We start from the raw sequence: 15,523 nt of genomic DNA, 5'->3' as shown, positions 1-15,523 counted from the left end.
TCTCCTCTCTCTTTCTTTCCCCCTACACACTATGTGTTTTTCTGCTTTTATGTTATTTTCTTCTTGAATGCTTGTAGACTATTATTTTTGCATGGGTATCTACAACTTCACCCAGCAGACATTGTGAATGGTGCAGAAAAGTGCTTCAATGCAATTAAATGACAAACTAATTAGTTTCCCAAAACCCACGTATTTCTGTCCTCAGAACATCTTAACATACCTAGTTGACCTAACAGCTCTGTATCAGCTTTGTAATTATTACTAGACAGCAAAACAGTCCAAAAATATATATATATATTTGTTTTTAAACAGAATATCCTTAAGATCACCCTTAAGAACTAGATATTTGCATTACTACTCAACATAATCTTTGACTGGATCTAACACTGTACAGCCTTTCAGCTATCATTGCTGTGCAGAAATTGCACACTCAATTCAGTGGGTTTCTTAGTAATCCTTAAATTCATGTCACAGATTCATCAGCCTTCCAGACAGCTGGCTCCCTGTAGTAAAGGAAGTAAAAGTCTAATGATCTCATTAGAAGCTACAGGACTCTGCTTTACGCTACTGCTTTTCCTGATTAAATTATTCTAGGTGTAAATCATCTTCTTTTTATGATACACAAATCAAAGTAGGTGATGCTTAAAAAGCAATGTAAAAGAAGGGCAGCAAGTGAAGATGCATATTCAGAAGGAAAAAACAAAACAGTTTACTAAATACAGGCCATCTCTAAATTAAAAAACAATAAATGTGTATTGAAGGACACAACACAGCCTACTCAAAGAAGCCTACTGATTTTTTTCTAAGCTTTGTATCTCTCTGTTCCCTGGTAAGGCCAGAAGACAACGTAGGACTCATCTAGCCCAGAATCTGGATAAATAGCTGTTCCTATAGCTGTTGTCCTTTACTAATCCAGATTTGATTAAACCTCATGGGACCTCATTATATTATTCTATGTCAGGTGAAAAGGACTCTGACTACTATTCCTTATTCAGGCACTTAAGAGACTGACCCTGCCACCTGTCTTGTCTTCTACAGATAGACTGGGCACTATGCAACTCTGTGAGACAGAGTTTTCCCCTTAGTCACAGAATCACAGAATCTTAGGGGTTGGAAGGGACCTCAAAAGATCATCCAGTCCAACTCCCCTGCCAGAGCAGGATCAGCCAGAGCACATCACACAGGAATGTGTCCAGGCGGGTTTTGAATGCTGCCTGCATTGGTGTGCAGGCATTTCAGGGAGCAAGCTGAGCACGCTGGTGGCACCCTTGGGGGGCGGGAGGCCTTCTGGTCTTCATTAATACTAGAACAATGCCCCACTGGTTCAAACCCAGCTACAACCCCCTCCCACTTTGAATTTAGCTTAAAGCTCTGTGAATGAGCCCTGCTAACTCCTGCCCTAGGATCCTTTGTCCCCTGTGGGACAGGGTCTTCCCATCCAATGCCATGTTCCCATGATCAAAGAAACCAAAATTCTGCTTCTGAAGAGTCATCTTTAGGTTTCTCCCAACTTCTGCAGCACTGCCTGCCCAGCTCAGTCCACCTTGACACAGGTCAGTGCCCAGCAACTGCAGCTTATCATCTGTTCCTCAGCAGTTTTTCATAGCTATATACCACTGCAGCAGCATAGAATTTATAACATTAATATATGCATCATTCAACAGCCAGAGTCAAAGCCCTCCCAGATCTAAAGCACTTTAGTATGTCTTCTCTACAGAAGGACATAGGTTCAGTACATGTGTAAAGCATCACTCAAGGAAATTCAGGGGTTTCTCCACATTAAGCCCATAGGGGGCTCAGAGATGGACCAATGCATGACCTCTGCCTGTCAGCAGCACGGCTGTGACAGAAGGACAGGCTGTGACAGAAGGACAGGCTGTGACAGAAGGACAGGCTGTGACAGAAGGACAGGCTGTGACAGAAGGACAGGCTGTGACAGAAGGACAGGCTGTGACAGACAGCCCTCAGTGGACCTGGAGCCTTCTTTGCCTTCCTGACAAATGCAGGTCTGATGATTCAGCATGTTTCCAGGCTTGCAGAGCAAGGAAAAGAAAGCTTCATCTAAGGCAAGGAGGAGCATTTCAAGGAAAAAAAGGTTAGAAAATTACTTCTTTTAGAGACACAATAGACATGGTGATGACTGAGCTGAACCCATTTCTTACCTCATGAAGGCAAGTGTACTGAACATGATATGGAGCCACCTTCTCCTCGCCTTTGATCTCCACGCTGATTTGCAGGCGAATAGCCCCAGACACTGCAGACTTGTCTGTTCTCTTCTCTACAAGGAAAAATCATCAGCAATCACATGCATTTTACATCTTCAGAGCACAGCCATCTTGGGGTAAAAACACTGGAAAAGAGACTACTGGAAGCTCAAGCTGACCTTGTGCTCAGAATCACCATTGAGAAAATGTCTGACCTTTTTCTCTCAAAGTTTTGAAAGACTGACAGTCCTTCTGACAGCAAGTCTGCTATAGGGTTCTTGGCCCTGGATTCAGGCAGCTGAACCAGAATCACCAAGGACAGATACTTCTTCTGAGAACAAGGTGTCAGGAATTCGTTCCTCACTTCATCATAGTCGTAAGCTCCTGGGAACGGCTCGCTGTCCCTACCAAGAATTTGGACCTCCTCTGGTTACTTGTCAGTACATTCTACAATGCACCATTTTGGCCACTTAGAAAGGTCTTAACAACATCCCAACCCAGTGCAGTGCACTTACATATCTTAGGGATTGGTAAAATGCTAGTGTCAGCACAAAAACAGGCACAGAATGGGAAACATGTTTCCAGCACAGACAGAAACCCAACCCTGCTGCAAGTATTGACCCACTGAACTTCCCACTGCCTGACAGGGAAAAACCCATCACCCTTCTGACACGTTACACTCTCCCTCTTCATTTTATCTGGGATCAAAGCCTGGCAGCTCCTCCACAGCACCATCATACGCCCCTTGAAATGATGTGGAGCTTTGTTTTGTTTTTTTTTTCTTTCTTGCAAACTGACCAGATGCACCCACGTGTTCTTGAACGTTCCCAAACTAACATGAGAGATGTTTTCTATGCCAAAGCCCTGCTTACCAAGGTTGTACCACACGTCCATTTCTCCACTCAGAGTACGGACTTCAATGATTGTCTGCCCCAGGAAATCATCCGACTCGCGTTTCAGTCTCTGCTTGACGCGAGACTTGATGTCATCGTCTTCATCCCACACTCGCACCTTGATCCGGTCAGAAGAGTTATGGCACTCACTGCAAACAATGATGAAGAGCACATAATGCTGCCAATTTTTATATGCTACATGCTTCATTTTCCTCTTGAGCCACTCATCCAACAGCAGACAGATGTGTAAACAAAATGTAACCAAGTGCCAATTTATTTACAAGTGGAGCATCTGACAGAAACTACACAACAACCTTTTTGTTTATGCTAAATGCTCCTGTGCTGTGGTAGATACTGCACTTCAGATGCCTTCTGAGAGTGCTCTGCCCTGACTGCAACCACTAACTTCAGACTTGCTAAGTGCCTGCAACTCTTCTGCTTATCCTCATTCTCAGCAGCAGCTCCCTAAACTTGCGAATTCTCTTCCCAGTTGCTACTTTTGCTGTGAAGCCCATTAAAGCCTGGTGATAGCTAGGCTGGTAAGCTCAGCCTACACACCCCAAAAATTATGATGAGAGCCTCACTGGTTGCTTATAGCTCTCCCCATCAATGACCTTCTGTTCAGCTATAGGCATTAAAGGCTACTTGTGCTTATGCATGTGCAGCACCGAGGACAGCACAGTCCAGGCCTAGAACAAAAACTCTTCATGCTGTTTTCTAACAAAAGATAAACAGCTCAGGTAAAGGTAGCTCTCTGACTTCAAGGTACTCACAAAGCAGTAGTCTATGAATGCACAATACATTACAATAGGTTAATACAAATGCTGTATTATGGGAGGGAGGGTGGGACATAGCATTTGTGGGAGGAAAGTGTGGGATACAGCAGTTACAAAGTTGGTATTTAATTACTAGAATTGATTCTGTCTATTATCCACAGCTCAGGCTGATACTATGTGCACCAGACAGATCAGTAAAGACATTTCCATTTGAAAAAAAAGCAGTTTACTGTTTGTGGAATTGGCACTCTCCAGCTTAATGCATAGGCAGAATCAATATCCGCCCTTTTAGGTGTTCAGGTACCTGTTGTACACAAAAACAGGCTTCTGGATGTCAGAAGTGGATAGAAGAATGTTATTGTAAGAGCTCTGCTCATTTACAGGGCATGCAATACAATAAAGCAATTTGCATGCTCATATGAGACCATGACAAGGGTGATTACTCACTATAACCACTACAAATGTCTGCCCTCAAGGAAATAAAACCTATGAAAACAGGCAACTTCTGCTGAATACTGTTTTCCAGCCTTTTTACCTTTGAAATGCTGTATCTGTTGCTAAGCAACATGGGGAAGGAAGAAATGGGTCAGAAGAGATCTGGCTAAGCCCTGTCAATAGATGTGGCAGTGACTGGCATCTGCATTTGTATTTGGGCTCCTATTGCACCCATCATGATTCAGGACTGCTTAACAGACATCTGTGCAGCTCCTAACAATTTGTATTTAGCACAGAGGAATAGCTTGGAATTACACGGAGAAATTAGAAACAATTCCAGTCATTGGTCCCCCCCTTTGCTGTGCAATCAAAACTGTATTCAGAGTTCAGAAGAAAGAAGGTTTAATGTTCCCTTCTGCCTTCATTCTTTTCCTCCCGAACTGCTCCAAGGATGTCTGCCTTTAACAAAACCATGCAGCAAGAGTTCACAAGGAGGGAATGCTTGGACTGCTACTCTTTATAGCTCTTAAATTTATCTGAGTGCATTGCCGTATCTACCAGCAACACAGCATAAGCATGCAAATGAAATCCTCTATTCCTGACAGGGTGCACTAATGTATATCCTGGCAGCATCACAGTGGCTCAGTGTTCAGAAGTGCATGGGTACCTAAAAACACAGATTAGCACATAGTGCCATTTACAAGGCACCAGCAAGTTAGCTCCTGACTTCTTCAGAACTTACCTTCTGGAACAACAGTTCTTAGTCAGGACCACTTTGATCCTTTTTCTTTGTTACCAATGGTCAGAAACTGCTCTTTCTTTTAGGAAAACATTCACTGTTTAGACCTACATCTACCTTAGGCAGTCCCACACGCATCATCCCACGCTCCTGGAGTGGCTGGCTGTCATCCTTCAACCAACTACAGCAGCATAACTCACTGTTAAGTGCTATGGGAAACTTTCCAGTAGCATTACTGAGGTACTGAAGCTTCTGTTTTACCACACCTCTGCTGTTTTTAAAAGACAGCTCAATTCTTATTCCTCATGCTGCTCTCATGTCAGAGAGTGAGTCTTACCACGCACTGCAGCCGAAAGCCTTCGGCTGGTGGCACACCATGGTAAAACATGACCATCTCCTTTGAACATAATTTCCCCCTTTACTTGGCTCTCCTGAGAGCCCACCTGCAACACTGTGTCCAGTTCTGGAGCCCCCAACATAAGAAGGACATGGAGCTCCTGGAGAAAGTCCAGAGAAGGGCTACAAAGATGATCAGAGGGCTGGAGCAGCTCTGCTATGGAGACAGGCTGAGAGAGTTGGGGTTGTTCAGCACACCTCCCAGCAGAGGGGAGATTTAGGCTAAACATTAGGAGGCAATTCTTTAGTGTGAGGGTGGTGAGACACTGGGAAAGGTTGTCTAGAGAAGCTGTGGCTGCTCCCTCCTTGAAGTGCTCAAGGCCAGTTTGGAAGGGGCTTGGAGGAACCTGGTCTAGTGAGACGTGTCCCTGCCCATGGCAGGGAGGTTGGAACTAGATGATCTTTTAAGGTTCTTTCCAACCCAAACCATTCTGTGATTCTACGATTCTTTGATGTAAGTCTGTAGTAACCACAGCCCTTGCTTTCGGTGAAGCAAGACAGCTGTGTCAACACCAGCTCACCTTCCAGAGAGCACCCCAAATACACCCATGAATACTGGGGAAATGGGGATTGTTAACCAATAACAGGTTTTCTAACTGATAAGAAATAGTTTCCAATTTGTGACAGCATCATGACTCCCTAAGATTGTGGCTAACAATCTCTGCTGCTAGAAATTTTCCCCTTCATTAATACAGAAGCTGGTACATTTCTAAAGGTGCCTGCCCCACTTCTTGCTACATTTTTGAGAAGTCTGACTTCAGTGTGTGCACACATACATCCACCCAGTCTCCCACAGCTGAGCTCCCACAGCTTTCCCGAGAGGATGAAGAGAGAAGAAACACTCTGTGGCCTCATTACAAGGAAGGAACTACTGAATGCATTCAGGCCCATTTCACAGGGCAAGAGAAACAGGTTCCCTTTGTATGTGGCTCAGAAATTGCCACTTTTTTTGTATCCATATAGTGTCCTGATGTTTGCCTTTTTTATAAAGAACTTACTTTACACTTCAAGTTACCAAATAAAGTAACATTTTCAGGAAACAGCACACCAGATACTTTAGAAAAATTAAAATCAAATAAATTGTGCATTTTTTTCCATTAAGTTTTTTTCTGCCTGAAGCCAGTGTTTGCAGGAGCAGTGGAAGTAACTGAGCCTGGCTCTGCTGACTTACTCTATTCTATATCACTCTCTACCTCGATCTCTTCTGCCACGTTCCCCTTCAGCCTTACCCAACCTCAAGCCACCAGTTCCCCACACATGTCCTCTGAACCATCAACATTCTGAACTCTTCCCAAGCCCAGCAAGCAACCAGGTTGAGGGGAAGCATGTGAGCACACATAGCTGTAGTTAATTCTGATCTGCACACATAGTGGCATGCCCACATGCAGGCTAACTGGTATACTGGTGGCTAAACAGAACAAGCAACTGTTGAACTTACAGTACAGAGCCTCCCACAATTAAGTTTCTAATTTGTATCCTCCTAGCTCCAGCTACACAAAAATTTGTAAAATGTGATTCTTGGTTCTAAGACCTCTGCCCATCTCTAAAGGCTAAAGCAAACTGGCTGAAATTCTGTCAGAGGTGTGGGCAGTGTATTGCATCTGCCTTGTCTCCTCCAAAAACTGGAGAGAAAGAAAATGGAGAAGTATCTAATAATTACCAGAACACTACTTTTGAGCCAGTGATTCATGGTATGACACCAAAAACGCAATTACATTTGGGCTGAATTTGCAAATCATTTGCTGCTTGTGCTAACAAAACTTGCAGGACTGTTACTTAAACCTCCACAGGGACACTCAAGCCAAAGTCCTAAGCCTTGTTAAGGTGTGGCAACACTCAACATTTGCAGAAGTCCTGCCATAAGAGACACAAAGTTTTATATGTATAAAAGTGCATCAAGCAGTTCACAAAATTATCTCTGTCTGCATAAGTTTAAAACATATAGAGTGCCAAATCAAAACCCTATAACCTTGTAACACCATTAGATAATGTTGCTGAACTTAAACTCATAAAGGCAGAGTCTGGTAAATACCCAGAAGGGTGAAGGAAGGTCCATTTGCATCGCATCTGCGTGAATGTTTCTTCCCAATGAATTTCTTATCTTAAAGCTGTTACCAACATGTTAGCTCTGCAGGACACATCAAGCCTTCTGTTTCATTCCACTAATGCTGCAGTGAGATCTGGACTATGCATCTCTAAAAGGCACTGGGTAGACTACAGAAGTGGGACACCAACACAACCCTAGCACTCAACATGCCCACTTTACATACAGATCTTTTCTTAAATTATTTTGTTTTCTTGCATTTTTTCCTGAAGAAGATGAGAACCCAGAGGCCCCACATGCAGTCAGCACTCCACTGTGCTTGGCAGCTCTTAGAGTGAATGACAGTCCCTGCCTTGTAGAGCTGACAGGCTAATAAAAACAAAAAGCAGTAAGTAGATGTAGCGAAAGCAAACAATGGAAGTGAGGGAGGCAGAGGAAGTAATAATATTTTGCAGACTTAAAAGCTGGTTAGTCAAGCCCAGAGTTAAGTAGTTTTGTTATGGCTTTATATTAAAAAATATCTATGGTTCATAAGGCCATTTTCTGTAAGCAGCTTCCCTTCCGCACCACAGCAGATGCAACTCTCAAGAAGGGCCTGTGAAGTTTCACAGTCCAGTGCAGGGGACATTTCATGCAATGGTACAGACAGAAAGAAGGTGCAGAGCTGCTTGCAGAAATAATGGATGGGAGTACAGGAGGTGGAAAAATGCCCTGGAAAGAACAGATCAGCAAGACTTCAGGAACTGTGATCATTTTAAGAGGGAAGTTTTGTTCTGAGGACCAAAGCTTAAAACAAAAAGCACAAACAGATTTTCTGGACAATGAGAAAAGGAGCAGTTGTAGCAACTAGTACAAGAAAAGCCAGTGAAGAGTTATAACAAACACAGAGGGAGAAGACAAACATGAGGATTTGAATGTGGTTCAAATGAAGTGTCTTTACAGGGCTGGGTCCAACTAACTGCTCTGTTGTGGCCAACCTCGTTGGGAATGGAAAGCAGAACACTTATTGGGACAGGTTAATTTTTAAACAATGGTAAGTCTCCTCTATTAGGGAGAAAAAAGGACACTGCAGAAAACACTCAAGGCAAAATCAGATTGGTAGGAGAACGAAGCTAAAATCCTTAGCAGCTTAGAAGTCAAGCATGGCAGAACAATAACATGCCCTGAGATGCAGCTGTTGCTGTCTAAGAACAAAGAAATGAGTTTTCTGTTCTTACTAGCATGAGACTCTTTTCTTCAGGGAACAAGTACAATCATTTTGCTGTTACTCAGTGCTACAACACCAACTGCCAAATTAATGGTGCGGCTCTTCCAACTACAAAGAGCAGATAAAGTGATTCTGAGCATTACATCCTTAGCTACATTAAGTCAGCTTCCCAACAGGCGCTTGCCACAAGGCATGAACTCTGTGTTCAGATTTAAGTTTCAGGTTGGTAACTGAGCAGGGAAACAAGCAGGATTTTCTCGGAGTGTCAGTTTCAGTATTTTCAGTATCTGGAGAATAAAGAAAGCAAGGTAAGCTGAATGGCCCCTGCCATGCAGTGAAGGGAGGCCGAGGGGGCAGAGTTACATACAGTGACATTTGTAAGTATAGTCGTAGCAGAAGGGGAAGTCTACAATACAGCTCTGGAACAGTCACATATAACCACAGAGATAACTGAAAGATGCTGGGCATGATAACACGTTCAGCAGCTGAAAGGAAAATTGAGGAACCAAATACAAGATTCTGGGTGACAACCCAGTGGTTAGCTATGCAACAGCACCATCCCCAAGGGATGAACAGGCATGTATATCATGTGAGGCTCTTGACTGCCCTAGTAAAATATTGATTATCTGCTAGCAGGAGGTACTGCATTTATTTTAATTCAGTCACTCCTCTGCAGTGAAAGAGAATAAACGTGCTTCTTGCAAATTGTTCAGTGACCAAGTAATGTGTTCCAGGCAATGACTTCACTGCCACCATTCAAAGCTTCAGACATAGCTGTACTCAGACAATACAACTTCAAGGAGATACTACTGTAAAATGAACCTGTAATTTTGTGCCTAGAAAAAAAACAAAGGCTTGTTTGAATCCAGTAACTTCTAGTGCTCACAGAAGACTAGGGTGCTTCCTGAAAAAGAGTATGGACTAGCAGCCTCCGGGTCTCTACCTTTAAAACAGAAACTCTGTCCTGCAATCACAAACTTACTCTCCTCAATACTACCATTACAACCTGTTCAAATGGATGCTCTGCTTCAACCTTTAGAGAAAGAAAAAAAAAAAAAGATTCTAGAAAGCTTGTCTTTTCTACAGATAGTCTAAAATACATCTAAATGGGAAATTAATGTTCTGTTCTAATGCACTGAATGCAAAAATATTTCCCCTCTAACATTACTAATTATTAATTACTCATTTTCAGAAATAAACAACCTTCAATCACTTACTCAGACAACATAAATACACTTCAAGAAATGTATAATAATCTAAGCAGATGCCTATAGTGATACAGGCTAGCACTGACCTAAACAGCATTTATAATGGAAACCTGAATTGTTTTCAACATTGTCTTTTCTAAAACACAGTTCTAAATCTGGGCTTCCAAATTGGGTCAAGCCTGTCACACAATTTTTTTTTTTTTTTTTCCTGAAAATATATATAAAAGGGACAAGTTATATTTATGGAGAGCTATTCAAGTTAATATACTTTTCCATCTATCACTGTAAATAAGCATAGAAAAACTACTTGAAATAGGTTACTGAAGCCTTAAAAATTTTAAAACTTATTTCAGCTGCTTTTAATAAACCCTACTGAGTCTATAGAAAGAACTGTATCATTAAGCTTTACACAATCTGCCTCAATTCATGCCATGGATTACAGTAATAAGGCTATAATTATAACAACTGATGCACACAGATTTCTGACTCTATATCCAACCTTTGATAAGACACTGGACTAGTGATCATATAAAAGACACAGAGCATCTAACAAACACCAGCTACAAACATGTCTGTTCAACAAGCCATACAGAAGAGGAACAGCAACTGCTAACCCACATGTTAGTTACTGAACTGACCTCTCTCTACATGCACATCTTGCACCCACTGAAAGGTTTAAGTGTTTTGAAAACCAAACTTTTCATAGGTCAAGGCAGGCTTTCCATAACTACCTTTCTATCACTGTAACAATCAGCTTTATTCTAAGAAACAAACACAAACCCCTCTCTTGCAACCCTTTAAATTCAATAATATCTTCTAAACAGTCTTGCTATGGGTATTTTTGGCCTGCACATGTTGATTTAAATTTCCATTTGACTATGTGGTAGAAAAATTCGTACATTTTAACAGATGTAAGCTGAAAAAAGATCCATAGTGCTGTGCATCTAGTGCTGTGCTAACTTCTTCTACATGACCCTCTCCTCATCTAGTATAAGGCGAGCTTTGACATCTAGCAATGAAACAACACATTGATCCCAGTACTGAATGCTCTCCTGCCATCAATCTGGACATTGTGCTCATTTCCTTCATCTCCTCCTGCTAGTCCAATGCAATTGAAACAACCACCTAGACACAGGCAAGATAGAAAGTAGCATCAACTTTAATGCCCAACAGCATATTATCTGCTGAATCACAAATATGGTGTTAAAATTTAAACAGTGGCACCATTAGAACTGTGACATTTATCACATTGCGCTGTCTATCTTTAAACACAGTATTTGTTGAAGGTCCTAAAATTAGAAGGGAACATACTGCAAATACCATGGTAACTACTTGGCATGGTAAACCAAGGTCCTTAAGGCTCCCACACAGACTTACTGCTATTGTGACTAGAGTTATCCAAATGGCACCTAAGCATACTTACTACTTGCCAAGGAGAAATGCTACCTTGATTTAAACTAGGAGTAAAGCTAAGGGTTTACTCGCTCAAAATAGCACCAAGACTTTTTCTGACGTTAATGAGCAGCTCAAAACTACTTTAAAAACAATTTTGTTTGTACTGTGCATTATAAAGACAAAGCTGGGCTGACATACGCCTGATCTGAAAACACAAAGAGAGCTCTCTCCCCATGCAGTTTAGGAAAAACATGGAAGAAAAAAAAATTGAATGGAACAGAAGGGAAAAGGGAAGAGCTTACACGTTAAAGAAAATTAAGATGTTTGAATTTGAATGAGATAATCCAGAATCTTCATGAAATGCCTGATGGATTCCAAGATTCCATTTTGTCATAGAACATGTGCAATGAAAGACATGGATCTGCTGGAGTGAGCCCAGAGGAGGGTCACAAAAATGATCAGAGAGCTGGAGCACCTCTCCTGTGAGGAAAGGCTGAGAGAGTTGGGGTTGTTCAGCCTGGAGAAGAGAAGGCTCCAGGGAGACCTTACAGAGGCCTTTCAGTATTTTCTATAAGAAAGATGGGAACAAACTTTTTTGCAGGGCCTGTAGTGATAAGACAAGAAGTAATGTTTTTAAACTTAAAGAGAACAGATATAGACTAGGTATTAGGAAGAAATTTCTTCCAATTGGAGCGGTCAAACACTATTTTGTGTTTTAACCAATTGTCCAGAGATATGGTAGGAGTCTCATCCCTGGAAACATTCAAGGTCAGGTTGGATGGGGCTCAGATTAACCTGATCTAGTTGAAGATGTCTTTAATAACTGCAGGGGGGCTTGACTAGATGAGCTTTAAAGGCTCTTTCCAACCTTAAACATTAAACAATTCCATGATAAATCAAGGGTGTTTACGTATTCAATAAAAGCAGGATGGAACAATACTATCTTCAGTCTTCTGAGAGTAGTCAGTATCTGAAGATTTGTGCCTCCAGCTTTCGCTTTTAATTCAGACATAGATATGTTGTGCCTCTTGAAGGCAGACAATCCCTTCAGTTATTGTTACATTGATTTTCCAGAATTAAAAGGTGAGACTGGTACTGTCACCGACAAGTGACAAAGAGGTTTAACCTTTGTTGGTCAAGCACCAGTAGCAGGTCACAGCAAGAGGTCACAGGAACTTTGATTAGTCTTTAATACAAACTTTACTCTTTTATATTAAAAAGAATTTTGCAAATATGTCTATTAGCCAGCAATAAAGTCCTTGAGCTGAAGATTTTCCTTTGTCTTCAGCTTTTTCTAGAAACATCAATGTAAGTGTTCACAGAACAGACAATTTATTTATACACAAGTGAGGCAGATGAAATGGACAGGTTTGCACTACATACATCATTAAAGACATCAACCCTCCAGATGCACACACTCAACCCTGACCGGAAATAAAACCATCATAAATTACAGGGTGTGGAAAGGCATAGTGACAGAAAAGACAGCTGTTGAAGCACAGATCATACAAACTGGGAAAATGCGGCTGAGAGTCTTTATAAGAGCACTTACAAGTAAAACTTCTCTTCCCAAACAGGGTTCAGATTCCCAAAAATCGTTTTTGTCCTCTTCTTCGTTTTACCCACTTGAACGGTTACGTATGGATCGCTGGACCCAGTCTTGTCTTTGGCCTGCAGACCCTGAGCACACACCACTGGAAGGGAAAGAGAAGGGTTACCACCACCACGCAATAAGACAATGTGACCACACACTACATGAAGCTGCAGTTCAGAATGGCCAGAGAAACAGGAATATTACACTCATGACAGCTGTTCTCATGAGCCTCAGCTTGTGGTGCACTAGTGTACAGGGTAGGCGTATCTCCACTTGCTACATGTACACTGAGCTGAAAGTGACACAGGTCAGAGAAGTCCTTCCTCTCTGTTCTCTCTGGGTTCACACCAACTCCTTCTTACCTTAGGCTCCCAAGCAAGACAACCCATGTCTCCCTCACTCACCTGTGATGGTGATCTTTGCTGACCATTTTGAGGTGCCATCAAGCACACTCTGCTTCACTGTCTTCATCTGCTGAGCATGTGTCATTTTGCTCTCACAGAACACATCTCTTATCAGGTCAAAGATCTCTGGCTTGTTCCGCTCCCGGATTTTCATGCGGTCTTTCATGGCCATGATGAAATTCTGGGTTCGGTCTTCAGCTCCATGCTTTGAGCTCTTCTCTGCTGCTCCTGTGCACCAGAAAATACACAACACTCTTCAGAAACAAAGTCATGTTTCACTGAATCTGGACAGCACAATCAAAACTATGAGTTACTCTCCACATGATGGCTCTTGCTATTGATTTTTACAGTCAAACTCCCTCCACCTCCCCTGCATTTAAACATACCCAAACGAGAATCAGGACCACCCAGAACAGGGAGGGAGCAATAGAAGGGGATTCCTCTATAAACTTGGACCAGGTCACTCTCCTGACAAGAAGACTGACTTTAATATCCTTTCAGGTGAGGAAGATCCAGAATTTAGGTTATTTCTTTAACAGCAGACATCAGCATGCCTCTTCCTCTCATCACCTGGCTTTGAATTAATAAGCAAGAGCTAAGACAATGCACAGGACCTCCACTACAAATAGTATCTATGAGCTTGTCTCAATGCTGCACCTCAGCATCATGGAAGTGCAGAAGTTCAGATGGGTTAACAGAGTTAGCAGCTCCTAGTGGTGTGTGCCACGTGACTCCCCATTCAGCACAGTCACTGCACAATATACATCCCATTCTTCTGCCTGGAACCACCCTCTTTGGATCAAGCATCAACCTGGAGGCATCCAAAGTGCCTCTCTGGATCACACTCTATTTCATCAGTTTGGAAGGAGACAACTTGAATAATTAATTCTTAAAATCACATAGGCATAGTAACTGTAACAAATACCTGTAAGATAGCAAATTAAACAGTTAACAAGTTGGGCCATCATAAGCGTGGGGCACCAGTACAGTATCTAGGAGCTGGAAACAAGAATCAGGCATAGGGTCTCTACTACACAGGTATTTAATTCTATGTGGAAAAAGAGAGGTCTTCCATCACTTTCATACCTCTTACAAAGTGTAAAAGTTCATATAACATAAGAATGGTCTCATAACCAACTGCTCCCTACTCAATGTTGATAGTCATGCTTGCTGTAAAAATTCAGCCACTGATTATGGTGTCTGATATGAGGCATGCCTTAATGAAAGCACTGACATGAGCTAACAGGGCAGGCAAACCTGGGTGTGCAATGAAAAGCAGAAACCCAAGACTGCACCATCTGTCTACACACAGTCTGCAGCAATTTCAAGTTATCATCATAAATCAGATTAAGTTAAACCAGTACAGAAGTCCTGTGAATACAATTATAATATTTATGTTTAGTTTAATATTATTTTCCTTTTCTTCTCTACTGTAATTAAAGCAAGCTTTGTCCTAGAAAAATTATCTTCATCTAGGTGTTCACCAAGTATTAAGTTACCTTAAGAATATGTATTAAACCAGGTGCAAGTATGTGCAAAGGAAGCCATCAGTCACAGAGATATATAAAACTGTTTCTTCCAGATGAAGTAGGCAAATATGGTATCTGGAGCACCTTTAGTATAGGGCATTACAGTTCTGCATATGAAATATAGATTAAACAGGCAGTGACCAAATATGAATAAAGCTCTATAAGCACACACACAAAGGACCTCCAGCAGCACAACATAACAGACAACCTTGTCAACAGGCTCAACAGGGTGCCCAGTGTCTAAGACTGCCTGAAGATATCCATTTCTAGGGCCTTCAAACAACACCCTTCACCATTACTCAAGTCCCTTTAATAAAGAAAAAAAACTCAATTAAAACTTCCACCATCCAAACAAGAAAGAACAAAAACACAGCTTGGAACAGACTGTGACCACTGAAGTTCCAAAAGTTCATCAAGGACATTGTATACCAAGGCATGCCATTAAAGACCTGGGTATAAGACAAGCCATAACTTCACATTACCTGATAATTATTTTTTCATTTTACTGGCTAGAGGCTTGATGTTCAGTATTTCACTTAGTACAATAAAACATATCTGCCCCAGAGTTTCCTATTGTTGGCTTAAGATGAAATGAAATAAAAATACTGGAATTAATTACACAGTCCCTGGTGTCTCATCGGTGATGAAGAACTAGCACTACTCAAAGTGGTGTTTTGTATCAGGCAGTCATCCAGCTGT

The 15,523-nt window shown here is 41.8% G+C and overlaps 1 protein-coding gene across 1 annotated transcript in view; it reads right to left on the bottom strand.

Annotated features, from left to right (window-relative positions):
• UNC13B (unc-13 homolog B) overlaps positions 1–15,523 on the bottom strand; it is a 219,650-nt gene that overhangs the window by 57,938 nt on the left and 146,189 nt on the right. Inside the window, exons 15-18 of the mRNA XM_051642006.1 lie at positions 13,296–13,523; positions 12,850–12,991; positions 3,077–3,246; positions 2,163–2,278 (exon numbers count right to left, since the gene is read on the bottom strand). Coding sequence (XP_051497966.1) covers positions 2,163–2,278; positions 3,077–3,246; positions 12,850–12,991; positions 13,296–13,523 — 656 coding nt within the window. The remainder of the gene's footprint in view (positions 1–2,162; positions 2,279–3,076; positions 3,247–12,849; positions 12,992–13,295; positions 13,524–15,523) is intronic.

The sequence above is a fragment of the Apus apus genome, chromosome Z (assembly GCF_020740795.1).
Source record: "Apus apus isolate bApuApu2 chromosome Z, bApuApu2.pri.cur, whole genome shotgun sequence".
NCBI classification, from domain to species: Eukaryota; Metazoa; Chordata; class Aves; order Apodiformes; family Apodidae; genus Apus; species Apus apus.
Note: the sequence above shows the minus strand (reverse complement) of the source record. Positions and strands in the feature narration are given on the sequence as shown.